The sequence below is a fragment of the Cryptosporidium hominis genome (assembly GCF_000006425.1).
Source record: "Cryptosporidium hominis TU502 chromosome 1 CHRO011023, whole genome shotgun sequence".
NCBI classification, from domain to species: Eukaryota; Apicomplexa; class Conoidasida; order Eucoccidiorida; family Cryptosporidiidae; genus Cryptosporidium; species Cryptosporidium hominis.
The window spans coordinates 1-27,815 of record NW_667417.1 but is presented as its reverse complement, the minus strand read 5'-3'; the positions used below and the strand labels follow the sequence as shown (position 1 = coordinate 27,815).

The 27,815-nt window shown below is 32.4% G+C and overlaps 12 protein-coding genes across 12 annotated transcripts; 5 read left to right on the top strand and 7 right to left on the bottom strand.

Moving 5' to 3' along the window:
* Positions 1-243: 243 nt before the first annotated feature.
* On the top strand, positions 244-2,028 carry Chro.10076 (hypothetical protein). The annotated part of the gene is made up of 1 exon (XM_662646.1): positions 244-2,028. The coding sequence occupies one exon, from the start codon at positions 244-246 to the stop codon at positions 2,026-2,028; it is 1,785 nt and encodes a 594-aa protein (XP_667738.1).
* An 836-nt stretch (positions 2,029-2,864) lies between these two features.
* Positions 2,865-3,794, bottom strand: Chro.10075 (hypothetical protein). Its single annotated transcript, XM_662645.1, has 1 exon — positions 2,865-3,794. The coding sequence occupies one exon, from the start codon at positions 3,792-3,794 to the stop codon at positions 2,865-2,867; it is 930 nt and encodes a 309-aa protein (XP_667737.1).
* A 546-nt stretch (positions 3,795-4,340) lies between these two features.
* Positions 4,341-5,657, bottom strand: Chro.10074 (hypothetical protein). Its single annotated transcript, XM_662644.1, has 1 exon — positions 4,341-5,657. The coding sequence occupies one exon, from the start codon at positions 5,655-5,657 to the stop codon at positions 4,341-4,343; it is 1,317 nt and encodes a 438-aa protein (XP_667736.1).
* A 250-nt stretch (positions 5,658-5,907) lies between these two features.
* Chro.10073 (hypothetical protein) lies at positions 5,908-6,258 on the bottom strand. The annotated part of the gene is made up of 1 exon (XM_662643.1): positions 5,908-6,258. The coding sequence occupies one exon, from the start codon at positions 6,256-6,258 to the stop codon at positions 5,908-5,910; it is 351 nt and encodes a 116-aa protein (XP_667735.1).
* On the bottom strand, positions 6,243-6,671 carry Chro.10072 (hypothetical protein). Its single annotated transcript, XM_662642.1, has 1 exon — positions 6,243-6,671. One exon carries the CDS (start codon positions 6,669-6,671, stop codon positions 6,243-6,245), a length of 429 nt encoding a protein of 142 aa, XP_667734.1.
* Positions 6,672-7,380: 709 nt separating this feature from the next.
* Chro.10071 (oxoglutarate/malate translocator protein) lies at positions 7,381-8,205 on the top strand. The annotated part of the gene is made up of 1 exon (XM_662641.1): positions 7,381-8,205. The coding sequence occupies one exon, from the start codon at positions 7,381-7,383 to the stop codon at positions 8,203-8,205; it is 825 nt and encodes a 274-aa protein (XP_667733.1).
* A 699-nt stretch (positions 8,206-8,904) lies between these two features.
* Chro.10070 (hypothetical protein) lies at positions 8,905-16,845 on the top strand. Its single annotated transcript, XM_662640.1, has 1 exon — positions 8,905-16,845. One exon carries the CDS (start codon positions 8,905-8,907, stop codon positions 16,843-16,845), a length of 7,941 nt encoding a protein of 2,646 aa, XP_667732.1.
* Positions 16,846-18,169: 1,324 nt separating this feature from the next.
* Positions 18,170-20,428, top strand: Chro.10069 (dynactin 4 (p62)). Its single annotated transcript, XM_662639.1, has 1 exon — positions 18,170-20,428. One exon carries the CDS (start codon positions 18,170-18,172, stop codon positions 20,426-20,428), a length of 2,259 nt encoding a protein of 752 aa, XP_667731.1.
* Positions 20,429-21,965: 1,537 nt separating this feature from the next.
* Positions 21,966-22,670, top strand: Chro.10068 (hypothetical protein). Its single annotated transcript, XM_662638.1, has 1 exon — positions 21,966-22,670. One exon carries the CDS (start codon positions 21,966-21,968, stop codon positions 22,668-22,670), a length of 705 nt encoding a protein of 234 aa, XP_667730.1.
* A 196-nt stretch (positions 22,671-22,866) lies between these two features.
* Positions 22,867-23,277, bottom strand: Chro.10067 (hypothetical protein). Its single annotated transcript, XM_662637.1, has 1 exon — positions 22,867-23,277. The coding sequence occupies one exon, from the start codon at positions 23,275-23,277 to the stop codon at positions 22,867-22,869; it is 411 nt and encodes a 136-aa protein (XP_667729.1).
* Positions 23,278-23,496: 219 nt separating this feature from the next.
* Positions 23,497-23,874, bottom strand: Chro.10066 (hypothetical protein). The annotated part of the gene is made up of 1 exon (XM_662636.1): positions 23,497-23,874. One exon carries the CDS (start codon positions 23,872-23,874, stop codon positions 23,497-23,499), a length of 378 nt encoding a protein of 125 aa, XP_667728.1.
* Positions 23,875-24,677: 803 nt separating this feature from the next.
* Positions 24,678-27,542, bottom strand: Chro.10065 (hypothetical protein). The annotated part of the gene is made up of 1 exon (XM_662635.1): positions 24,678-27,542. The coding sequence occupies one exon, from the start codon at positions 27,540-27,542 to the stop codon at positions 24,678-24,680; it is 2,865 nt and encodes a 954-aa protein (XP_667727.1).
* Between the last annotated feature and the right edge of the window lie 273 nt (positions 27,543-27,815).

The following is a 27,815-nucleotide window of genomic DNA, read 5'->3' as shown; positions in this document are numbered from 1 at the left end:
GATTATTCTGACAAAGATAGTTTCTACCTAAATGGATACCTTGGAAAGTTAAGTTATCCACACAAAAATCTATTAGAAAACTTCTTAACAACAGGATGGAAACTTAGTGACTCTCAAGCTCCATCTCCATATAGATTCATCTCTGCAATTGATGATAAAGTTTCAAGCTTTGATAAATTTGAAAGCACTCTTGCTCAATATAGAGACCATATTGAAACTTCAGATGATTTAGAGAAAAAGGAAATGGCGGGAAAAATCACGGCTCACTTGGCGCGCAGTGCACAATTATTGAAAAGGTATGAAGAAAAAAGAAATGAATATATTAGATCCCAGAAGAAGTTATTAGATGAATTGAATAAGTCTAAGTCAGTTCTTAGAACAAAGGCACTTTTGGAGAATGTGAATAAAGTTTCAAGTGCTTTAAAAGGATCAGATACAGGAATTGACGTTTCAAAGTATGTAAGTGAGCCAGATAATAAGAAGTTTGGTTCTTTCTTCGAGAATAGAGATGAATTGAAAAATGTGGTTGAGAATGAGCATGAAAATAATCTTCAAGAGTTGCAAAGGATTGGAAAGGAATGCCATGATAACTTTAGAGAATTAGAGGATGCTTGTGATGATTTGATAAGAGATTCAAGCTTGATTAACGTTGAGATTAGCTCTTTGGAAGATGAGATTACCTCAAAGGTTTTAGAATCTTTGGATAAGAGGCAGAGAATAGGAGTTCAGATATTGGATGATTTGGACAAGTTAGAAAAATTGAATGATTATCTTTTACAAAATGCACATGAAGTTGGTAATGTTGATATTACCCGAATTGAACTCGATGACTTTGAAAAGAATCCAGAGATATCTAAGACTTTGGATAGTGAGACATTTGGTATTTTTAGTGGAGATAGGAAAGCTTCTGACTTTAAGAAGTTGATTGATACCAACTATGTTTCAACAAGGTATTATATAGAGGAGCCAAAGAATGGCGATTTTGTGGATTCTGATGAGGGAGATGATGAAGAAGAAACTAAGGGTGGTAAGAAGAAGAGCGGGAAGGGCTCAGATAAGTCAAAGAAGGCTTCTAAGTATTCCACAGACTTTAAGGGCAAAGTAAAATTAGTATTTGAGGAAGCTTTGACAATTATTGAGGACCATGTTAGAGATTTATACATTGCAGTAGCTGATAGAAAGGAGAGAATGTCAGAGTTGTTAAAGTTGGAAGCCTTTTTGATTAGAGAGGTCTCAAGACACCGTAAATCCTTATCTGTTGTACTAAATAGAGTAGCATTACCAGAGGATGAGATTATTGATGAAAATGAGAATGATGAGCTTAAGATGAGAATTTTACTCAAGATTCATGAGGAAAAGACAAAGTTGATGTATGTTAGAGAGGTACTTGATAAGTTGTATTTCTATCCACACTTCCGTGGAGTTAAACCAAGTTCTTCTTTGAAACTTAAAGAGTTAGAGGAAAGAGGTATCTTGTCAAGATTTGGATATACTTACTTACCAAAGTTTAAACTAGGTGAAGATGAGCAACCGATCGGAATTTATGGTTTTAAAAAGCTGGATTATTATGATATGAAACTTGATTTCTATAATAGATTAATTTCAGGTTTCGAGTATGACTTGAGCAGTTACAGATTTGATTTAGAGATGATGAGTTTATTAGATAGCTTGAAGTACCCAGAACTAAACAAATTAATTTACTCTGATGATTACATAGAGTCGAGTATTTTCACAAAAAGAACAAAGTTAATGAAATTATTGAAGAAGTTAATACTTAAAGAGAAAAATAAGGATTTGAGAAGATCTTTAAAGAGGGCTTACTTTGAAATTAGAGAATGGTTTGACAATGCAGTAAGGTTTGAGAGGGAATATTATGGTAGTTCAGCTTTGGAAACCATTTTTTCTGAATCAAAATCTTCAGATGATGGAAGCAGTAGAAGTGAAAGCGCAATAGTTCTCTCAGATAAGAAAGGTTCGAGTCCAAGCCCATCAAATAAACAACAAAGAAGAATGAGAAGAAAAAACTAGATAAATCAAGTCAATACCTTCCATATATGACTCAGACTCTTTGATTATTTGCTTGTTTTGAGAGTTTGTATTTATTATTACTAAAATTAATTAAGATTAGACATTTACACTTGCATGTATTATGAATTTGAGCGATTCAAGGCCTAAAGAGCAACACCTACTTAAACAGTGGTCATCAAAATAGATGTGATTAAGGATCTGGACCTTCTTAAAAACTTCTTGGTGACGTTTAAATTTAAATAAAAGTATTTGATAAAGTAAATACAAACACCTTTTGAAATGGATAAATATTTAGCTAAAATATTGGCTCCTATTTTCCCGCCAAAGTGGGTCGGTTTTTTGGAAGGAAAAGACTAGGATATACTTTATTAAGGTTTTTAGAGTAAAAAGGAAAAAGAATAGGGAGTCCTACTAGGTTAATAAGTACACGAATTCTTTTAGGTAATTTTGTTCAGGTCTATTTCAGAAATAATTAGCTCTTAATTTTAGTTATCTAAATAGGTTTATTATTGAAACTCCTATATTTGGTTTTCATTCTATTATTTTGTTTCCTTTTCTGAAAAGCCCCTTATGACATTGTCGACATGAATAAAGTGGGATTTTATGATTGTAAGATGTTGTAAAAGTAAAAAGAATTGTGACCCCTGGTATTATATTCTATTAAAGAATGACTTTTTTTTGTTATAATTTTTTTTTTGTTGATGTTCTAGTGTTTTAATTCTCTGTTTAAATGAATATACTTTAATGAGCCATTTATATAAATAATTTGTAATATAGAAGTTAATTTTTGGGCGCCAAGTTGTGTGCGCATGCATATTGGTATGTATGGACATAGGCTACTTTTTCTTATTTTTCTTCGGTTTTGGATTTTTTAATGTGAGAATAATATTATCTGGATAAATTGCGGATGGAACTGAAATCATCAGATTTTCGTCTTCATGTTTGGTTAGATCACATCTAGGAATTTGAGGAATAAGTCTGGCGTTACAACAACTAATGAGTTTTGCCTTGTTACAGAAAGTTGGGACTGAAATACAAGAAATATCATATTTACTTTCTTTGAACTTTCTATTGGGTAGAATCTTAGCATTTGTTGATTTGTTGATAGGGATGATTCTTACATCTTTAAGATCCTTAGTATTTTGTTGAACTTGGCTACTCAAAGGAGCAGATTTAGTTTTGGCGGGACTTTTATTAGATTTAGGTGACTTCTTCCTTCTGGGTTCATAAGAAACTAGGATATCATCGGGATAGAGAGATTGGGAGACCGAGAAGTCAGATGAACATCCTTTTCCAAGAATACCTCTTGCTAAGGGGTCATCTTCACTATCAGAAGCGTATTTATTATTGGATTTGGATGAATTGACTTGTTTTAATCCTTTAGATTTCTGATTAAGTTTATTATTTTGGTTAAACTGACTGTTATTAATATTGGATGCTGTACACTGCATAAGTGATGCAAATACCTTGGTTACCATGTCAACAGAATATTGATCATCATCTTTATGAGAAATAGCTTTTTCCTTAGTTTTGGCTTTTCCAGAACAATCATCACATTCACATTCACTTTCTTCTAGGTCATTCTTTATTACCTTAATCTTCGCTCCAGAGTTTTGTTTAGAGGGAAGAGTAGGAGAGGAAGTGGAGGAGGAAGAAGAAGAGGAAGCTTTTGTCCTTGACCCAGTTGAATTTTCATCTAGGTGACCAAAAGCTATTCTCATTCCAACATCAGTACCTGGAAGTTTGAGTTCTAATTTCATAACCATTTTTCCCTTCTAATTGATATCTTCTGATATATGAATTTTGGAATCTTTAATTCTTGCTAATTTAGAGAGCAACACATAAATCGATTTAAAACAGATAGGAAAGAAGAAAAAGCTTTATCAAATTATAAATATATATTTTTGTTTATAATAATTTCTACAATTTATTAACGTAGCTTGGTGATCTTAAGTTTTAAGCCATTATTCAGTTTATTTAACAACTTTTAAGCCAAAAAGTATTCAGCTCTCTTGTTCTATTACCTATTTATAGCCACCTTTGATAAAATCTTTTTAAAGCCTATAGCCTATTTTTCAAATTAGTATTCAAAAATTCTAACATTATATCTTTTATGCAAATTATAGACAAATTTTATACATATGTACATTTAACTATATTTATTAATATATTATATTATTCTATTACTTATTGGTCATTATAATGCTATGCATAAATAAAGTTACCGTTTTGCATGTCGTACCGCTGAAAGGCGCTCAAAGCCATGCAATGGCGCCATCACGAAAGTTTTTTTTTGCAATGAAATTGACAAATTAATCAGAAACGCTTTCTTTCTTAAAACGGGTAAATTGTTGGATTCCAGCTGGAGATGCTACAATATTTTTCTCTTTGTGTTTTTCATACAATTGTCTTTGTTTTGCACTATCTTCATTTTCAAGGCCATTTTCAGTTACAAAGGCTTTAAATTCGTTCTCTTTTTTTTTCTTAAGTGAATTAAAGACCTTAACTATTTCAGGAACCAAGCCACTTTCTACATTAATTCCTTCAGGACGTTTAAATGGAGGTGCTTTCACCCATCTTTCTTTCATTGGTTGACTAGCCATTTGCTTTAATACAAGATTATATAAAGCTCTTCTTTTTTCTTCTGGCTGAGTTTCTTTCGGAACATTCTCTGCTTCATTCTTGACTTCTTTAGCATTAAGAGATTCAAGACATTCATTCAGGGCCTTATTTGCATTATCTCTTTCCGCCATTAATTCTTTGATCTTAGCTTCAAGTTGATTCTTTTCACTAACTAGTAATTCTTGTTTTGATGCATTTTCCCTAACATTGGCAGAAAGATTCTCAATCTTTTCCATAAATCTCAATGCTTCCAATTCTTTTTCTTCTTTGATTTTTTCTTGTTCTCTTTCTTTCACTTGTATATACTCAATTTTATTATTTATTTGTTTTTCTAATTCAGATAATGCTTTTTCTTTAGATTCCAAAGATGTTTCTTTATCTTGGATTTTTTGTAGTAATGATTTTATTTCTGCCCTTTGTTCACTTATAATCTTTTCCTTTTGGGATAATATACTTGAGAATGAATTATTTTGTCTTTCTTTCTTCTTTAAATCTTCCTCTAAACTTTTAACCTTGGAATTTGATGAATTTGTCTTTTTTAATTCACCCTCAATTTTTTCTCTCAACTCTTTGTTTTCAGCCATTAAAGCCTTAATCTTTTGAGCCTGAGTTTTAACTTCTTCATTTAATTTTTCATTTGCCTCCTTTAATGATTGGATTTCGGCTAAATATGCATTCTTTGACTTTTCATATCCAACTGGTGCATGAACAAATCTATACTTTGGGCCAAGAGATCTGGTACGTGATTGTTCTTTTGAAGAAGATTCATCAGGAGATGAGCTAGAATCTTGTTCTACAGTTGTCTGGAGATGTCTAAAGTATTGCCCTGGTCTTGAAGATAATACATATGGGGGTTGCCCACTTTGAACAAACCGGACACTTTTAGGTTCTTTCTTTTGTTGCGTAGATGATGCTTCAGAAAAGAATTCATTTAAAGAGATGAAAGCAATTAGAAAGAAGAATAGTGTAATGGTTTGGGCTTTTAATCTTCGGCTAAGGTAAGCCATTTCTTAGTATTAAAATAAATATTCTTTAATATACTAGGCAAGTTGGAATGTGCTATAGACAAGCAAAGTTTGTAAGAGTTTAGTCTAAAGCACAAGACAACACCACAACTTTCAAGTTAGGACTTCAAGAACAAATGTAGTAGACAATAATTAATATAATCTAAAAATTACCCCTCGAGTAGAAGAAAGGGCGGGAATATTCAGGGAAAAAGTGCTTGTATAAGAAAACTAAAATAGAAAGAGAAAAAAGTCACTTTTTTCTTTTTGGGTACCATACATACTCAGTATTTCCATTCTTTGTTACAACCTTCTTCTTCTTTCCTTTAGATTTGAGGTCTCTCTGTAGCTCAAGATGCTTGGATACTTTTTCTAGTTTCTGTGATCTAGCAATTGTATCATTAAAAATCTTATAAGATTTGGTAATATTTTTGACAACTTCCTTCGGAATAGTTTCTAAATTCGAAAGTGAATCTAAATCTTTGAGTTTCTTTGTATTGCTTTTATTTCTCTGTGAACCACTTTCTAGTTGTTCGTGCTCATCATCAAAAAAAATATGGCTTCTTTGCATATTTTGGCCAAATAATGTCAACTCTTTTTCCATTCTTTCAATTTTCTAATAGAATATAAACAAAAGAAACAAACAGGGAATGATTTAGTGAAACAACTTACCTTATTATCGATTGATTTTCTAAAATGGACATATGTCAGGTTCTGACTCTCCGCAAGCTTTCTCTCTTCAGCACTAGTAAGACCGCCGTTTGATAGGTCAGATCCAATCTTTTTATATCTACCATTTTCCAGTCTGGAATTCACCATACCAAAGTCAAACTCATCTGGATTTCTTGTTCTTGCCTTTTCTGATAGAGATTTTAAGAGATTTTCCTTCTCATGATACCTTTTTGCTCTTATCTTATAGTCTTTCTTACGCTCTAAAATCCCAAATCGAAGTCTGTTCACTGGAGTCGCTCTCTCCAAGTGCACTCTCCTATGGATTGAGTGCTTCAAAGATGACATTTCGAATTTCCCTTGGTTTTATTTTTTCTCCTAACTTGATTAATATTTTTTTTTATTCTCTAAAGGAAAAGGCGGCAATTCCAAACTTTTTTTTTTAAAAATAACTCAAATTATTCAACATGTTTGGAATGGAGTTGGCGCCAAAAACATGTAATATGACCAAAAAATGTCTTGCGGACACTAAAATAAGGCAAAGCGATTAATTGGAATAAGATTTTAACTGTTTCATGTTTTTGGTTATGAAGGGTGGTATATTATTTGTATTTAACAATATTAGTATATGAACCTTTTAGTTATGTTAGTGTTGCAATTTTTTTTAAAAAAATAGTAAAGAATAAGAATGTTTTTGTTTGTATCAAGTATTTGACGAGTAAAAATAAAAAATAGGTGAAGAGAATATTAAGATTTTTCTTGAAGCTTATTTGATTTAAATAGCTGTTAAAAAATGATATTGTTGAAAGAAGGGTTGGTAAGAAGATGGTTTAGAGTGTTAAGGCCTTTCATAAATGGAGGAATTTCAGGATGTATTGCGACAATATGTGTAAGTTAAAGGATTATAAAGTTGAGTTTCAGACTTTTAGTGAATCTGAGAGTCATGAAAACTAAGTGGAGGCCATATATACGTTTTTACTTAATATTGTTATTTTAATTAACTTTAATCTATAATTTCAACTCTTAGATTCAACCAATAGACATTGTTAAGATAAAAATGCAATTACAGAACTTTGAAGGATATTCAAAACCAACTCCTTTTTCTTTAGCTAGAGATATAATTAACAAGAATGGAATTTTGGGGCTTTATAAGGGATTAGATGCAGGTCTAATCAGACAACTAACTTATTCGACTGCGAGATTGGGAATTTTCAGGTTATTATGTGATTACTATAAGAACCAAATGGTTTATCAGGGCCACAAAGTATGTAATCTGTCTCTTGGAGTTAAAGCCCTGATAGGGTTAACATCTGGGGGTATTTCTTCATTTATTTGCAATCCTGTAGATTTAGCACTTATCAGGCTACAAACAAATTCTCTGTTACCTTTAAGCAAACAAAAATACTACAAAAATGTATTACAAGCAATGAAATATATAATTAAAGAAGAGGGTTTCTTTTCAATGTGGAAAGGATCTATACCCTCTATTATTAGAGCAATGTCAATTAATATGGGAATGCTTGCCACATTTGACCATTTTATTGAAGTATGTTATAGATGGACAGGACCAGACAAGAATCAAGTTTTTGTTAAGGTTCTTTCATCCATTCTTTCGGGTGCCGTTGCAAGCGTAGTATCCCTCCCTTTTGACACAATAAAGACCCAAATACAAAAACAGACAGTTGATGGAGAGGATTCTGAGTCTTTAATAACAAAACGCGAGGATCACAATTTGAATAGTTATAGTAAAGTCATCACACACATATACAAGAGCCAAGGGTTAAGTGGTTTCTTTAAAGGGTACCTAACGTACTATTTCAGAATTGCTCCACATGCAATGATAACCTTACTTTGTATGGATTGGCTTAACAAGAAATTCTAATTATTAATTAAATCTTTCAAACAATTTCTCAAAAGCTATTTGATTAATGCAATCTGCTTTTCTTATTTTGGCAGATTCAATACTATTGATATGAGGCTATATAGTTAAAGGGTTGTTTCTTAGTCCGGCGACATTGAAAAATCTCTTGCTCTAGAATAATATTGAGCACTGTGATTCAGAAGTTTTGTATTGAATCAGCAATGACTTACCGCTCTTTAGGCGCCACATGCAAATTAGCTTTAAGTTTTTTTTAATTATAATTTCTCATCTCCACCCCCCCAGCGATTTCCCGCCCAATCAATCTACTTGCATGTAGAAGTTTAATAGATCTGCCGCTTGCATGCATGCAATTTAGTGGGTAAGCAGAATTTGCATGGATTTGCTGATTTAACGGCATACACATCCAGAAGGGTGGCAAGTCGATAGAATAGTTTTTTTTTGGTTGATGTTATTAAATTGGAGGAATTTGATATTTATATTAAGATAATATAACAGGGTGTTGCTGTTTATCACAATATCTTACTGATATATATAAAATTAGGAAGATAGTTACGAGTTAAGTTATATGAATCAAGATAGTTAGAGGAAACAAGCTTTTTGAGTAAAAAGGTTCTTAAAGAAAGTTGTATAATATTAAATAAGTGTCTACAAATCCAGAATTCCTAAAAGAAATTAATTAGTAGGTAAGAAGACTGGAGGATGGGTAGACTCTTACTCACTTCAACCGCAGTCACATTGTTCTTATTTTCGAGTCTTTGTACGGGAATTGGGTTAAAGTCTCCGAGTACAAGCTCTGGAAGTAATGAACCTTTAACAACTGTATTTGATACAAAGAGAAATGTTGAGATAGTACACTCTGGAAATGTCAAATATAATATTGAAATGGGATATAATGGCTCCATATTAGGAGGAGGAGAGCTTGTCGTTGGAAACAATTTACTTATAGGATTGGCTGAGCCTGAAGCGCATAATTTAAGGGATGGCTCGAAGACTGACCTCCGCATTTTGGAAAGTAATAGGGATGAGGTTCAAGTAGGCCTATTTTTGGGATCTCCTTGTATCTATGAAAATGGGAATAGTGGAATATTGGGCCCTGGTAGTACTCATATGACTATAACGAATATATTAGCTTGCACAAAGTTGTTCAAGAATCAAAGCATTAAGCATGATGACATAAGATTTTTGTTTTGGAAGATGAGAGATTATAGTTTACAGAATCCAGAAATGAATCTAATCGATTTGGATGACATTGTTATAGATTCAAATACTTATCTATCAATTATGTTTCGAGGATTACTTCATGTTTCAGCACTCTTCAAATATTCAAAAAAATATAAGAATTCGTCATCAACTCTTTTGAGTTCATTGGATACCTTTTTAAGGAGTGGTTATGTTGCTGAAATTAAACCCGTTTACAGTGATTCAGAACTTAAGTTAGAGCTCAACTTGAATGTTGGGGCAAGCTTAACAGGAAGTGTGGGCACACTTGTCAAGGAAAACGTTCCTTTTGCGATAGCTTCAATTACCAAGGAAGGTAAAACTCATATGGAGAATATTGTTTCTCCATGTGATGGATCAATTGTTTGGCTTAGCGAAAGGTGGCTACAATATGGTAAATCTTCAGGCTTGAATACTAGCCAGACAAATTCAGGGTATTACGGGAATAAGGATTACATGGAAGAGATTATGGTAGTTATAAAATGCAATTCAACTCCTTCTTATCTTGTTCCCAGACCAGGTTTAAATAAAAGACATCCAAACGATATTTTGGTAAGCGATAGATTTGGCCAGGTTAGTGACTGGCTGCTAAAAGAACATATAAAAAACAGTCTGAATTTGATAAAGGTCAACAGTAAAAATATCCCATCAAATTTGAGGAGTGAAATGATTTTTGAGATTAAAGCTACTAAAACTTTGGATGAATTAAGAAATACTTTAATAGGCCACATGAGAAGTTTTGGCCTTGAATTAGACTTATTACCAAATTTATCTTTGCCTAAGCCTAACGAGGGTGAGGATAAAGAAAGACCCAAAGAGGTGGTTCTTAGAGAAGAAAATGATTTATTAGAAAGATTAAATGATTCAAAATTGTTGCTCAGAAGCAATATGGCTCCCAAAACAAAAATGTCAAATTTTGAAAGGAGGGTTAGAAGTGGAAGTGTCCCTGGAAACACCTATATTTACAATATGGAGAAACAACATCTCGAAAATTACGAAGAAAACCAAATTCCAGTACCAAAATGGGAGGGTTTAGCAATTGCAGGATGGAATAACATGAAGAGTGACGAGAAAAGGATTAAACTGAAGGCCGCAAGTTACACTGGGAAAGCGATCCAGATATTCGGCCCAAGACCATGGAATATGGATTTTCTGAGTATGGATGTAGTTAGAATGGTTTCTATGTATCGCTATGGAAATATTAGATATCTTCTTTCCAGGGAATTTTTGTATTTGTTTGGAAAGTTTGGTGAATTAGAGGATTACAACATCTATACTTCTTCCTTAATGAAATATTCTGTCGAGATGTTTGTTATTGCAGGGATGTTTGTTAGTGGAGAAGAGGGAGCTGAGACTCTTTTGGGAACAGTTACCATAGAATTCACTGCAGAGCTCAAACATAGGGATCCAATTAAGATAAATATATTCTCAATGCATACTGGTATTGTTAAACAGGTAATTGCAACACCAAAAGTTGCATGTTCTTTGGATCCATTAGTTATAATTAGTTCAGTTGAAAACGAAATCCATAACGCCGAGAAATACTTTGAAATCAACTCTGATAAATTGGATGGAAGTTATATCTTTTCCAAAGTTCCAGGACAAAGAGATTACTTGACTTATCCTCTTTCCCAAAATCAGAAATTATTGGATGGGGGTAATGTACAAGCCAAAACCGATGCTATGTTGGACGCACTTAATAGACATACCTATTTATTTCCTTCTCAAAGTCCAACAGATATCCCATCACATTCTGGGCCAATCCCAAACTTATTCAATATTGAAAGCGAATCCATTGAAAGCATTCAAACATCTAGACAAATCTTACATACCAAACTCAAAAAGTTAAATTCTGAGAAATTGAGGGAAATCCAAAAATTACAAGAGATGTTTGTTGCTCCAACCTCGGATAATACTCGTCCTATATTTTCTTCATCTGTATTAAGATTAGGGATTCTAAAGAATTGGAGAAAATCCAAGTCCAAGAGTATTTCAAATAAGATATTGGGAGCAATGAAGACTAAAAGTGATCGTGTAGATGAGTCGTTTTTGGCTAGTTTTGGTACTAAACTAGAACTTTCTCTAATTACAAATGTTCCAAACCTTAAAACAGTTTCCAAGAAAAGATCAGCTCGTGTTGTTAGAAAGCTTGCTTTACTTGAGAAATTAAAGCTTAAGAGAAAGCCTAAGACTGAAAGAGAGTTAAAGATTAAGAGTGCTCTTATTGCCAGGAGGGTTAAAATGTTAAAGAAAATGTCAAGTCAAAAATATCCATCATTAGATTTACATTCAGGATATGGACAATCTAAAGTTCAATCTTCTACTGGAACTTTCCCTATTAAAAGTAAAGCTCGTAGGCGATTATTATCAGCCAAAATTCATTCTGCACCTTCAGCTTTCAGTTTAGCTGCTATGAAGATTCCCTTCTATTTGCGACAAGAATTGATACAATCATCAAATATTACTCCGAAAAGAAAGACTAAACCTGTTTCCTTGTCAAAACCCAAGAAGAAAAAGCCAGCACAAGATAAACCTACGGAATTACAGTCTGAAGAGAATTTAATAAAGAGTACAGTTGGACCAACATTTCCATTCACATCTAATTTCTTCCTTCAAGAGGAATTTGAGTTAGAAAAAAGCTCTTCTATTGGTGAGAGAAGCACACAAATAATGGTTGACAGTGATGAGAGATTTGGGTACATAAATGAAGAAAGTGATTATACTGCTATAATACATTTATTGAAGTTGGAAGGTTCTAGGATAAAGAATTTGAGGTCTGAGTGTATGTCTTATCAAAGTAGTTTAGATAAAATGCTTGATTTAAAAGAAGGTTTGCTATCAGATATTGCAAATACAAATCTTATCAATGATGCAAAGGGTATTTTATCGGACGTAGTGAGATTGACAGCTCAATATCAAGAATGTCTTAAGAAGTTAACAGGATCAATTCTGGTAACAAAAGGACTTGAGATTGAGGCTAAAATAATTAGAAAGAACTTTAAAAAGAAATTGGAAAGAATAAATAAAGTAAGAAAGAATATACATAATAAATATAAGAAATGCAAGACCGAATTAAGCAAAGCAAAGAAGTCTTTTTACTCTTTCTTGAAAGGTGAGATATCTAAGCAAAAGAGTAAGAATAAAATGAGTTCTCAAAGTTACGAGGATTTATTGAGGAAAATACAGCAAGAATTTAAAAATTATCGTAGGCTTGAGAAGAAATGTCAGGGTATCATGGTCAATTTAAGGAAGGAGGATATGAATTTGAGTGAGACGAAGATGAATAGATACGTCATGGCAAGTAGTTACGAGTCATTGCTGAAAAGGAACCTGGAATTGTTTAATCAAACTTTACTTTATTACAGGGTTAATCAAACATACTTTTTGATGATTTTGTCTTTGGAAAAGTTGATATTATCGTCACATGAAGTCTTGCTTGAAAGTGAATACTCAACATTAAATACAGCAGTTCAACAGGAGCAAAAATTAGAGAGTCTTACTGCCTACTATAAGAGCCAAGTAAATCTTGATAGGTTAAGATTTGAGGAGGAAGTTGCTTATCAAGATAACACTATTCGAGCAGGAGTTCACTGTCTTACACTTTCTAATGAATTATTGGTCAAAACTAAATTATTATTGGAAGTTTTTGAAACCAATATTGATGGTTTGGAAGCTGGAATCAAGTCTTTACTGGCAATCTTATCATTTACTCAAGTTGGAAGTAATTCACAGCTAAATTTAGAGATTATAAAGAAATGTCAGGTAATGGCAAGAAGGCAAGCTAAGATAATAACAAAATTATCAGAATATATTGGAACAACAGAAAGAATAAACTCTGATATGTATTTGTTATCGAGGACAAGAGAATTATTGAATAGTGGATTAAACTCTTTGAGTGTAGCAGTAACTGAAGAAACGGAAGAGAGCAGTTCAAGAATGAGAGAGAGGGCAAGAACTTCTGCTTATAATACTAGGATTAGAAAGTTAGAAAGGAAGATTTCAGCAAAGATGAAGTTATTAGAGTTAACCACTTCTCGTTTTAGTTATATGAAGAAGAAATTTGAAGAGCAGAAGGAGCAATTTAGTGAGGTATTAAATACAATGAAAACCATTATTCCTGGATTGAACTTGGATAGTTTTACGACAGATACAAGCGATATTCAAACAAGTGACGCAAGTGTAGATTCAGAAATAGGTAGTTTTGGTTTTACTAGTGATTCAAACAGTTCAGGAAATGAGCAAGCGCCTTCTGATTCTTTAATGATTACCAGGATTTCCAACGCAATAATGATTGTGGAAAGGGAGATAGCAACTGGTCCAAGTACGAATAATAAAGAACTAGAAAGTGTTAGAGCGAAGATGATAGAATTAAGAACGGAGTTAAATGATAAATTGGAACAGTTTAGAAGACTTTCTGGTCAAAGGAAGAGTAAGAGTACATCAAGTGCTAGGACGAAACTAAGGGAGGAGATTTCTGTTCATATTAAAGAAGCAATTAAATTAAAGAAATACTACAATCAACGAATGGAAGAATCCATTAAGCTTTTGAAAAGGAAATTATTGTTTTCTTGGCCGAGAACAAGACTAAGAAGATCCCTTTTGGATTCTAATAGAAGGAAAAAAATGGAAGAAAATAGGATGAGGAGAATCAATAAAGAAAAGTCCAGGGTGGGGAGACTTGAGACTTGGGATTATTCACAAGGCTCTACAGGAGAATCAGAAGAAAAATTGTTAGAAGAATTAGGAGGAGAAGGTGATGATATTAAAGGAATTGACACAAGTGCAAGTAGCTTGGATTTAACTAAAGAAAAGGAAAAAGCTACCAAGAAGGAGAAGACCAAGAAAGGAATTAAAATATCAAGAAAGCCGAAGGAAAGTAAAAAGGGAAGTAAGAAAGGAAGTAAGAAAGGAAGTAAGAAAGGAATTAAGAAGGGAAGTAAGGGGTCTGAGGATGAATTATTGAGAAAGTTTGGAGGAGAAGGTGACGATATTAAAGGAATTGAAACAAGTTTAAGTAGTTTGGACTTAACTGAAGAAAAGGAGAAAGCCATTAAAGAAGAGAAGGACAAGGAGAAGAAAGGAAAAATACCTAAAGGAGAAGTTACAGTGAGAGTTGAGGGTTCAGAAAAGTCAGCAAGGGAATCGGAGGAAAAATTGCTCGAAGAATTAGGAGGAGAAGGTGATGATATTAAAGGAATTGACACAAGTGCAAGTAGTTTGGATTTAACTAAAGAAAAGGAGAAAGCCATTAAAGAAGAGATGGATAGGAAAAAAGGAGATGACACAATTACAAAAGGAGAAGAAATAGGTAAAGAAAATGTGGAATTAGAAGATGATAAAAAAGGTTCAAGCGAAAGCATAATAGATTTGGTTGCAAATAGTGTAATTAATGAGATGAAAATAGAGAAATTTAGGAGCAAATGGTCTAAATCAAGGGAGTTGAAAAAAAGAAAGGTATTGGATAAACTAAGGTCTAGAATACAAAAGACTGAGAACAAAGAATATTCAAGTTCGGAGTTGTCATCAGATGCAGAACAAGGTAAAGGAGTTGCTTCTAGAAAGCATGGGAAAAAGGGAGCAGACAGAAAGAAGTCAAGGAGTGATAAAAAGCAAAAGCCAAAAACAAACGGAAAGAAGAAAAGATTAGGGCTTGGGAAGAAATTGGGTGGTTCTTTAGTTAAAGAATCAAAGCCTAATTTAGAAGTTCCAGAAACTCAAATTCCTTCATCAGTTCCAGGAAGTCCAACGGCTTCAGAAACTCCAATTGCTACAGGAAGTCCAATGACTCCAGAAAGTTTAACGGCTCCAGGAACTCCAGTTGCTGCAGGAAGTCCAATGGTTACAGCTCCTTCACTAGTTTCAGGAGTTGCTTCACCTGCAGAAGTTTCGTCAATTGCAGGGACTCCAATTCCAACACCGCCATCATTTTCCCCACCACCTCCTCCAATTCCACCACCACCATCATTTTCCCCACCACCTCCTCCAATCCCACCACCACCATCGTCCCCCCCACCACCTCCACCAGTGCCTGAATACCCACCTCTATCGTCTGCAATTCCACCACCACCATCATTTTCCCCACCACCTCCTCCAATTCCACCACCACCTCCTCCAATTCCATCACCACCTTCTCCAATTCCATCATCACCTTCTCCAATTCCATCACCACCATCGTCTCCCCCACCACCTCCACCAAAGCCTGAATACCCACCTCCATCGTCTCCAATTCCATCACCACCATCGTCTCCCCCACCACCTCCACCAAAGCCTGAATACCCACCTCCATCGTCTCCAATTCCAACACTTCCACCATCTTCTCCACCAACTCCACCAATGCCGGCATTTCCACCTTCACCGCCTCCAACAACCCCAGGAGTTCCATCTCCAACATTTCCAAGTCAATTATCTCCTATCCCTGAAGCCCCTGAAGGGGCTGAAGATAAGTTATTGGAAGAGCTTGGCGGAGAAGGAGATGATATTAAAGGAATTTTAACCGATTCAAGCAGTATTGATTTAAATGAGGCACATGAAAAAGCTCTTGAAAAGGAAAAGGAAATGCGTCATTCAGGGGCAACTACATCATCAGGCTTAAAGCCAGCTTCACCAATACAACAAGGAGCTTCGGTAATATCGGGACCTGCAGGAACTCCACCAACTCCAACATTCCCACCAGCTCCAACACTCCCATCAACTTCAAAACTTCCAACACCAACAATTTCAACACCAACAATTCCAATACCAACAGTTCCACCGACTCCTATACCAACTCCAAAAGCACCAACACTCTCACCGCTCCCACCGCTCCCACCAACTTCAAAGGTACCAACACTACCAACGCTCCCACTACTCCCACCACTCCCACCAACTCCAAAAGCACCAACACTTCCAACACCAACAATTTCAACACCAACAATTCCAACACCAACAATTCCAACACCAACAATTCCAGCACCAACAATTCCACCAACTCCAACACCAACAATTTCAACACCAACAATTCCGACACCAACAATTCCAACACCAACAATTCCAGCACCAACAATTCCAGCACCAACAATTCCACCAACTCCAACACCAACACCAACAATTTCAACTCCAACACTTCCACCACAAACACTTCCACCAGCACTTCCACCAGCACTTCCACCAACAATTACACCAACACCAACACCACCAACACTCCCACAAACTCCAGGACAAACTATCACTTCAGGTTATCCTTCCAATTTAAGTCAACAACATAGCACAAATACTGATATGACTACAGATGAAGAAGAACAACAAAGTGATTCTGACGAGTTTTTGCAACGTAATTTTGGTCAGAGGGAAAAAAAAACTACAGAAGATAAAATTTTGAACAAAGAAATACAACAACAAATAGAGAACATTAATAAAGAAGCTGAAGAAGCTAGTGTTGAATAAGCAACTCAAAATCTCATTTGTTTATTATTTATTTATTATATATACAGAGTATATTATTCATTTTTAATATAAATTATTAATTCTTATTCCAAGAATTTTTTTTTTAAATATAAGAATTAAATATATCTTAAAGTTTAATCATAAAATAGCTACTTTAAATTTTTAACTAATTTTCTATTTCCTATTATCTTTTATACATGTTTCTTACTTCACTATCATAATCTCTTTCTTTCATCTATTTTAAATACATGCATTTCCTTTAATTATTCAGAAAATTCCCGCCTAAAAGGCAATGCCTATAATTCAAGTTCCCGCCATTACATGCAATAATTATGTGGAATGTTTTTTGTTTCTAAAAAGAGAAATGACAATAAGATATCATGAAAAAGAAAAGATAATTAAAATATATTTATCTACATATATATTTTGAACATTTTAACTTGGTTTTTTTTCCTTCAATGGTTTCTTTAATTATCATTAAAGCTTAATAAAAAAATGAGTTAGAGGGAGATGGGGGGGGACAGAAAATAGTTGGAATTGATATTTTATTTATAAACAAAAGGATAATTTAATTAAGGTTTTAATGTTTGAAATTATGAAGGTGAAGAAAAAAATGATATGTCAAATTCTTGCAAGTTTGAGAATTTTTTTTTGTAAAATGTTATTTTATTGCATTATACTGATAAGCATATGAGGGAGAATACGTATACTATGCCCAAGTATTTGTCTAATAATAAATTAAATTAGCAATAATAATTATAGACATATTTAAATTAAAATATAAATATATTGGCAAACAAATAAATAATAATTCGAAGAATCTGTGAAAATAATTAAGCTTAAAAAAAAAAGCATTTTTTGACAATTAATGAGATATTAGTAGAAATAGGATTTAAGTTAGCATAAGATATATATAATAATAAATACTAAAAGTCAATAAATCAAGACATTAAGCAAATTGATGTTGAATTAATTTGGAAATGTACCAAAACTTGAGAAAACTAATTAGCCTGGTGGTAAGTTTGTATTAATAATTTTCTTCTAAAAAAAAAGAAGATGAAATGTGGATGAATTTAAATTGAATTCTAAACCCCACATTAAAAATTGCATGCATGCGTGCAAATATTTGACAATAATAACTATCTTTAATTAATTAAAATTCTAGGATGAACTCAGAGATGTGGGACTACAACAGTACATTAATCTCCCTAGGATTTGTGTTGTTGGTACACAAAGTTCAGGAAAATCAAGTGTATTAGAATCTGTAGTTGGATTTGATTTTCTACCTAGAGGAGAAGGAATAGTAACCAGACGTCCTGTTGAAATGCGTCTAGTACATATTCCAAGTAAAAATGGAATTGATGAAGCTTATGTAGTATTTGAAAAAGATAAGAATAAAAAATTCACAGACTTTGAGAAAGTTAGAGAAGAAATTGACCGTCTTACTGATGAAGTAGCAGGGAAAAATAAAGGTATTGTAGATGATCCAATAATATTAACAATATATGGTACCCAATGCCCTGATTTAACTTTAATAGATTTACCAGGTATTACAAGGGTACCATTAAAAGGTAGTGATCAATGTGATAATATTGAACAATTAACTAGAGATATGGCAATAAGATATGCAAGAGATCCAAGAACAATAATTCTAGCAGTAATTCCAGCTAATGCTGATATGTCAACTTCTGATGCTCTTCAACTTTCTAGAAGAGTGGATCCTAAAGGTTTGAGAACTATTGGTGTTGTAACTAAGATAGACTTAATGGATAGAGGTACAGATGCTTCAAAAATGCTTCATGGAGATGAAGTTCCGTTGAGATTAGGGTATACAGGTGTGAAAAATAGAAGTTCAGCAGATTTAAAGGCGGGGAAATCGATAAAAGATGCTTTAGAAGATGAAGCAACATTCTTTTCAACACATCCAGTTTATAGAAATCTTTCACCAGAATTAGTTGGTACAAAGAATCTAGTTTCAAAGTTAACAAAAGTTTTATTCAAACATATTAGAACTTTCTTACCAGATATTAGAAGAGAAATCAATGCAAGAATTAGAACTTTATCATCAAGATTAGATGAGTTTGGACAATCAGTACCTTTAGAAAGCAGTGATAGAACTCAGTTAATGTGGGCAATGATAACAGATTATTGTGAGATGATTAAGAATACAATCCGTGGAAAATATGATAAGAGACTTCAAACTTATTTTGACCATGGAAGTGATGGTGGAATGTCAAGTGGGGCTCAAATAAGAGTAATTTTTAATGAACTTTTAGATGAGTATACTGAAAATGATGTAACTTCAGAGCTCACAGATTATGACATTGATGCTGCAATAAGAATGCATGAAGGAGATTCAATGCCTGGTTTTCCTTCTCCTGATATGTTTGAATACTTAATTTTACCTCATTTAAGAAAAATTCAAGCTCCTGTTATGGAATGTTTAGACAAGGTTACTTCAGCTTTGGAGAATGTTAGTCAAAAGGTTGCACATAAGGTCTTTAGTAGATTCCCAAAACTTTCAGATCAAATACTAGATAGAAGTCAAGAGATTCTATTACAAGAGAAAGAAAATACAAAGACAATTCTTGAACAATTGGTTGAAGCTGAGACAGGCTATCTTTTCACAAATGATTCAAAATATTTAACTGAACATGGAAGTGTAATTAACAATAACTCACAAGGTAATCCAAACGATCCAAATGCCGCTGGCGCCAGAGCTGGTCAGATGGGCGCCAATGGCATGCAAGACCCAAATATGATGCAAGTGGGGCCAGATGGACAACCAATACAAAAAGAGCAAACAAAGACTTCACAAATATTTAGTCAGGTTCAACAGACAGTAGGGAGTATGACTAATTCTTTGTCTGCTAATTTGTGGTCACAAGATCCTTTTTCTCAAAATAAAGATAATAATAAGAGGAAAACTAGATATTCTCAGGTATTCTTGAAGGAGATAAGAAAAAGACTTGATTCTTACTTTTCAATAGTTGTGAGAAATATTCGTGATTCTGTTCCAAAGATTATCGGCCACTTTTTAGTTAGACAAATTATGGATAAGTTACAATTCCAATTGTATAATGAATTTAATAAGGCTGAAAGACTTTCTGATTTATTAAATGAACCAAATCATATTGTTGAAGAACGTAAGGCCTTAGTGAATCAGTTGAATACTTTGAAAAAGGCTTCTACAATACTCCAGAGAGATCCTAATATTGCGGCTTTAACTAACAATGACTTTGATGAGCAATATGATAGTGATTTGCAGCAAATGCAGAATAACTTCAATCAAAAGATGCAACTCTCTGGAGGAGGTCAACCTGGAGCAGGAAATATGAGACAGCAGCAAATGCAACATTCCCAATCTCAGAACAATTTTAGAAATAATCAACAATCTATGCCTAACCAACAATTATTATCTTCTGGTAGTGGTAGTGGTGGGGCTGGTGGGAATATTGGAGGAGGATCTTCTCAAATGCAGAATCCAAATATGAATAATCCCAGTTCAGCAAAGGCTGCTTTATTCTCCTCAGTTCCTGGACAAAAACAAGCTCAAAGAGACCCTCTTTTTGCTAATTTCTAAGTAATTTGTATTTGTTATCTTGATTTATTCCTACCACTGTGCGTTTATATTCATATTCACACTATCAGAGCAAAAAGAGCCAACTACTTGAATAATTTCCAAATATTAGTAATTCTTTATATTTCTGAATATGGGATACTTATATTTGGACATAATAGAGATTGATATTATAGTAATTTAAGAGAATAAATGAATAGTGTAGGAAAGAGTCAAGGGAAGAATCTAGAAAAAAGAAAAATGGATTAATTTTTGCTCTTATTAAAATACAAATACGAATTTGGCATATTTATTCAACACAAAAAAAGTAATACTTACCTTTTTTTTCTTAAATTATTATTCAAGTTTAAATTATGTGACCACTGGTAATATTAAAATAGATGATATAGTTATCGCTTCTGTTCCATTTTATTTTGATTTTAACTTTACACTTGAAGAACTCTTTGTTTCTTCTTTTTTTTTTTGTTTTCCCTCTCTATCCAGAAATATTAATTATTTCTTTTATTCAAATTTCATTTTCTCGAAATTGCATGTATTGTAGTTGATCCAAAAAATTTTCCACATAAAAAACTGCGACACCGGTATATAAGAATGTGCATGACGAGGTTTTAAAAGTGGGGGGCAAATGCATGCAAGCAATTTTGAGAAAATGAAATTTGAATAAAAGAAATAATTAATATTACGTGTGAACAAAATCAAGAAAAAATTTAAATTATGATTTTTATTTTAAGAGTAAATTTCTCAGAAAGTGTGTTAAGAAGAGTCAAAAATTCAAGTTACAAATTTGAAGTAAATTGTAACTTTTAGAGAGAAATGAGGGTGAATTGGTGCAGTTTTTATGTGCATTTGTTTTCATTTTGGACTTATTTAAAGTGATATGGGCAGAATAATAATATTAAAGCTTAAAAATAATAGCTTTTTGATAGCTAAAGATAATCCTGGAAAAAGTATTGAATTAAAAGAATTAAGAGGATTAGTAATTAATTTGGTATACAGATTAAGAGAAAAGTGTATTGGAGAGTGCTTTTTTACTTTCAATTGAGTTAATATAAAAGTTATAAAAAAAATAATAATTTTCAATTGGAGGGTAAGTTTAGATCTAAGTATTCATTTGCTTAGTAGAAAAAAAATGAGGCATAATGATTAAATGGCGGTTGGGGGGCGCTGATGCGAAGAGTTGAGGATTAAATACGAAACAAATTAAGAAATATTGTAAAATTGTTATTTTAGTTAACAAGTTTATTTATTTGGAGAGAAAGACAGAGATAAAGAAATTTCTGTGTGTTTTCTTTTTTCTGGATTAAAATAATAATTCTATTGGCTGACTATTAGGAAAACAACAATTTTCTTCAATTTTTTTCAAAAATATTGAAAACTTAAATTCTACAGAGTTTAAATATAAATTAAGAATAAAATTAAAATAATAATACAATTTACTGGGTAAATCCCACGTAAAGCTGTGGTTAATTTATGATTTAAAGGAAAAACGAAAGAAAATAACGGCAAAAACAATTTATAATATATTATTATATGTACATATATGTGGCTACAAATCTTATTTTTCATTGTTTCATGTTTCCTTCTTGGAATAATCGTCTATTATTCATTCAAGGATGTTGAAATTTTGAATTCCCAAGACGAAGCTCTTTGTGATGCATTTATTTCATCTGGTAGATTAACATTTCCTAAAAAAGATTTGAAACATTATTTTCAATTAAGAGATGAGGTTGCTCCACAAAATGTTGGCCTTGAGGAGTTCCGTCTAAGACTTAGAGCTTCAAGTCCAGAGCTAGTATCTGAAATGAAGAAAGCTTTATTAAGAGCAGCAATGGCAGTTCAAGATAATTATTCCAGAATTTCATCAGAATATATGGGAAATATGCAATTGTATAAGAAATTACTTCTTTCAGAAAAGCAGTGGTTATATGTTGAGAATTCTATGGAAGAACTAAAAGAAACTGTAGAATATATAAGAGATGAAGCAAACTTAATTCAGGATTCCTGGGGAGATTATATATTTTTGGATGCCAGAAAGCTGAATGCTATTAGAAAACAACAAGAAGAAATGCGTTTACAAAAGGAGAGACTTGCTAAAGAGAAAGAATTAGAGGAGAAGAAAGCCAAGGAAAAAGAGAAAACTGAAAGCAATCTTGCAAATAAAATTGCTCAGGAGTTACTTGAACAGGAGGAGAGTTTATCTAATAATGATAGTAAGAACAATTCTGGTATTAAAAAAAGGAGATAAGTTTATAGCTGTTTTATAATATAAATTTAAGAATAATAATGCTAATAATAAGCATATATTAATAATACTTTAAATTGAATGAAAATAAAGAGTTAAGTTTGGGAAATGATTAACTTTGGATCTGAAATTGAAAATAAGATTTAAAGTAATAATGAGATTCCATCAGAAAATGATATTTGGATTTGAGAAACACAAATTAACTGAGGGTATTTGTGTTAATCTTCCAAACTTTGAAAGTGCATCCTTGATCTTTTTCGCAACTCGTGAATCTTTCACCAGATAACGTAACTAATAACTTTTGATCAAAAAACCTCTCAATACAAGGAATGGATTGACTTTTTAATTTGATTTTTTGTCTTTGCCTTACATTTTGAAGGAATTTATTGTAATCATAATTAAATTTTAGTTTTTGTATATTAAGGTTTCCTCTGGAATCTCCATAAGTTAATATTAGCTCGTCTTCAAAATATTTAAAGTTAATATTATATCTTTGATTTGAACCAAAATTTTCTCTATCTAATTTAAAAAGTATATTATTAGGCTTCCTTACGTCCCAAATATATAAGTAGTCACTATTTCTATGACCAGAAATTAAGTGATAATCCATAAACTTAGAATCATAGGAACCATCTAACCAATAAAGTTCAGTTACAGAATTAAGATTTAAATTGTTATCACTGAGTTGAATTTGGCTATGTAGGTCACTTAAATCATGTAAAAAGATTGTTTTTGAGAAAGATCCCTGATGCAAATACAGAGAAAGATCCTATACCACTTGTTTTGAGCGATAAACATGATATAATGCCTTTCTGGCATTTTGAATTTTCTATTTTACATTCTTTGGAATTGAAATTCTACGAATATTTAGTTTAATTTTAATTAAGAATATTAATATTGAGATTAAACTTACGATATATTCAAGTGTTTTACCGGAATTATAATCATATACATGGACGCAATTCTTTCCTCCTCCTAAAATAATAGATGATTCTTCTGAATATATAAATTCCAGTGAATAAATTTCATCAATTTCTTCAAATTGGTTTTTCATATATACAGTAGTTATTAGTTCACCATCAAAATTATATACTTTTACTGGATAATTTCTACAATTCAAGGCGAATAGAGCCATATTATTGGTTCTTACATGGTCTCTTATTTGTTTATTTCTACAAATACTTCTTATATTTCCTCTAAAAATCATTAGATTTTTGATAAATTTGAAAAATAATTTCTTATGATTAAATTCGTGAAATCTTACCCTAGATGAATAGATTTGTAATAGGAAATTCTTCCATCTTCTTTTTCAAGAAATGAAGTATATGAGTCAATAATCTCACTCAAATTAAAGTAGTAAAGCTTGTCATTACATGCTGTTAAGACTTTCTTTTCTGTATCATTTAGAATTATTCCAACAGGAGTGTTTTCATTCTGAAATTATGATTATTAGTAAAAATGATAAAAATCAAAGTTATTTTAGTTTATTTAATTGATAACGAAAATTTTTCTATTTTTTCATTTAATAACAAAAAAAAAATCCGCATTTCACCTATTTTAATCATTTGAACTTACAGTAAGATTACAAGATGCAATACATTCTATTGATTCCTCCTGATAATTAGGTTCTTCCATTTTCTTTCAATTCATTCAATTTCTGGCCTTTTTGAAAGTCAAATAACATTAATTTTATGTGGATAACTTAAAATCCAAATTGTACATAACAAGAATCTCTTTCTCTAAAATCCAAGAAAAAAACAAATAATCATAATTTTAAACCCTAATTCTCATATTATTACTATTTCAAGTTAAAAAAAGAATAAACTAAAGAATAAAGAAAATAAAAAAAAATAAATAATTCAGGAAATTTGTCATAAATAAAAAACTTCCCACGTATGGCGCCAACTAATGCCAGTATATTGCAAGTGTTTTTTTGCATGTACTTGGCCGCATGCAGATAATTACAATAGGAATAGTGGGCGGGAGTTGCAGAGCAGTCAGTTGAAACAATTAAATCAAAAGCTGATTACCAAAGATGAGTCTAAATTTATTGTATTCTGAGTCATTTTTTGAGCAGTTGGTATTTTGAATCTTGCGATAAGTGTTAGGAAGTTCATCGTCGTTTTTAGAAAGAATGGAGTTAATATTATTGTTGTAATTGGAATGATTTCCATTGTTTGTAGTTTCAGAAAGAAGGTCTTGATAAGAAGAATCAATTTTCAAGGAACGTTCATTTCCATTATTATGGTGACTATTTTGAATATTTGCCTGGATAATATCATAATGAGAATTATAGGTGCTATTACGTTTATGGGATTTGAAGTGTTTAGGAAGTAAAGAATGTCTGAGTTGTTTGAAAGTATATGAAATGACAGGTCTAGCAGCTTGACGTCTAAGGAAAGAGATGTATTTGTCAACCATTTCCTTTACGGTTCTATGCTTTCTTCTTTGAGTGAAAGAGCTAAGTTCCAAAAGTACGTTATTTAACGATACAGATCCACGATAAGTGACTTCCACAAGAATTGATGATATTCGAAGGTAATTGAAGTAAAGTATATTTTTTGAGGAGCAGTTTTGAGTGTCTACTGATGTGTTATTATTTTGTGGTTGTTGGTTATTAAATGTTAAAGAAAAATTTTCTTGTTCAATTGTTGGTATTGTTATATCACTATTGGTATTACTATTGATAATGTAAGAGTTTTCGGCATAAATAGCATTATCTTCTTTTATCTTGGATGAAACAGCTTCAGAATCAACATTTGACATTTGTAAAAAGTTTTGGGTATTACTTCCAATTTGGATTGAACTCATGCTTGGTTGGTTTGTTATTGGTGGTGGGAAGAATATATCATAGTAACAAGAAGTTAAATATTGAGTAATGTTTACCCGAATTGGATGGACTCTGATTACAACGCTCTCTAAGATTCGTATATTATATACTTCTAGTAATCTAACCTGCCTCATATTTATACGAATTGATAAAACATGCCCATGCCCCTGACTAGTATGTCCATCAATGTACATGGGATGAATTATGGAAATTTCTTCCTGAGAAGTTGCATTAATGCTATTTTCAATCGTAGATACCGAACTAACATTCAAGCCTGAGTTATTATGATTAAGACCCGTTCCACCTTCTCCAATGATATTGGAATTTACATTTCCATTACCAATACTATTGCCATTTGCATTGAAGATATTGTTTGGATTTGGATTTAAATTGGAATTCGAGATATTACAGTTAATTTGATTATTGTAATTACTATTATTACCAGAAACAACGCCACTACCAACGCCGCTTGTACCTGGAATAACACTTGAGTTGCCATTCGACTGTACAAAGTCTTTATTAGCCGATAAATGGATGAATGATGTATCAAACTCTATTATTGTTGAGTTTGAAGGATTATTATTTGAGAACATAACAAAGTTAATATCTTTTGATTGGAAATTTGAGAATCTTTTGTTATTAATGAATATATCAACATTCAGCTGATCTACGATACATTCTATCTGAAGCTTATATTGGTTAAGATGGTTATTGTCTCCTCCAGCCTGACATTGGATATTATCAACAACTGTATAAAAAAGCGGATTATCTGCTAAAAATTTATCAATTTCAAACTTGAGCATATTCATTACATTCTTATCATTCAAATCACAATTTAAAAGAAGTCGATTGGTATTTAAGTCCAAAGAATTAGATTTGGGATTTGCATTCTTGGTTTTATTATTCAAGTTCAATAAGTTCATTAAGTTTGTTCTTTGGCCCTTTTCTTGTTTTTGGTCGTAAAAATAGTTCGAGAAAGATAATACCGAAGGAGTCTTTGCTATGGGATATGCATTAAAGTTGTACCCTTGCTGTAAAATATGGGAACTTAAATTTTGGGCCTGATCTCCAGAACTTACTATACTGTTTGTTGGGTTCAAGTTATGTGAATAGTAAATTGGAGGTGGAAGATTTCCACCTGCAACACTATTCATTGTGTTTGACAAAACGCTCATTGGATGATTATTTATAGTTGTATTGTTCGAACTGGTCAAAGTTGAAGGATGATTTGAGATATTATTGGATACTTGGTACGACTGATTATTCTTGTTTGTGTTTATATTCCTGAGCTCAAATGAATTCAAGATCTCATTAATTGATTGGACTCTACTTGAATCAATTGAAACTGAAAGCAGTTTTGAATACATTTTTAGTTGAGTACTTGGTTTTTCTGTATGAATTCGAATACTAACAAAAATGGGAGTTGTCTTCAGAATCTCTTGAGTGGAATCATATAAACTTCTTTTTCTATCTGATTGGAATTCCTCTATGAGGGCTAAGGGGGGAGAGGATGATAATGAAGATGATAAGAAATTTTCCGTCACTGCCTCAAAATTTTCATTACTTTTTGTTACATGTGGAATATCAGAAATGATCCTACTAAAGTCATTTTGAGAATGAGGGTGAGCCTGGCAATTATGATCATCCCATTGAAATGACTCTTCTGATCTACAGCAATAATAATTGGAGATTTCTGGAGAAATACTGGGGTGATCTTCCTTATTTATATCAAATAAATTCTCAAGAGTACATTCTCCAAACAAATCCCAAATCAATCTGTTTGAGAGAAAAACATCAATAGAAACTGGAAATATCTTTAATACAAACTCGAACTTCTTGTTTCTATCATGAATACCAATTGAGCAATCAACTCTAGGAATCCTAGTTATGATTTGCTTAAAGCTTCTTGATAAGGAAATATGATCAGATTTTATTCCATATCCAAATTCTCCAAGAATCATGTAATCTATTATTTGGCCATATTCTAAAGGGATGCTTATATTACTTTCAGTATATAAGCAAATCCTCCTATATTCTTGGATCATTTCAAAGCTGGATTTTTGATATTTGTCTGAAAACACATGCTCATCAAGCAAGGAGAAGTAGTCATTGCAATAATTCTTAAAGATTTCATCGAATTGATTGTTACCACTACTGCTATTATTATTGCAGTTACTAATATTAATATTACTATTTCCTCGAATACGGTTATTATCTTTCAAATCTGTGGAAATTCTTGAAGTATATATTAGTGCTTTGTTTAAATGGTACCTACATTCAAGACAAGATTGGCCATTGTTACCTTTAAAAATATCAAG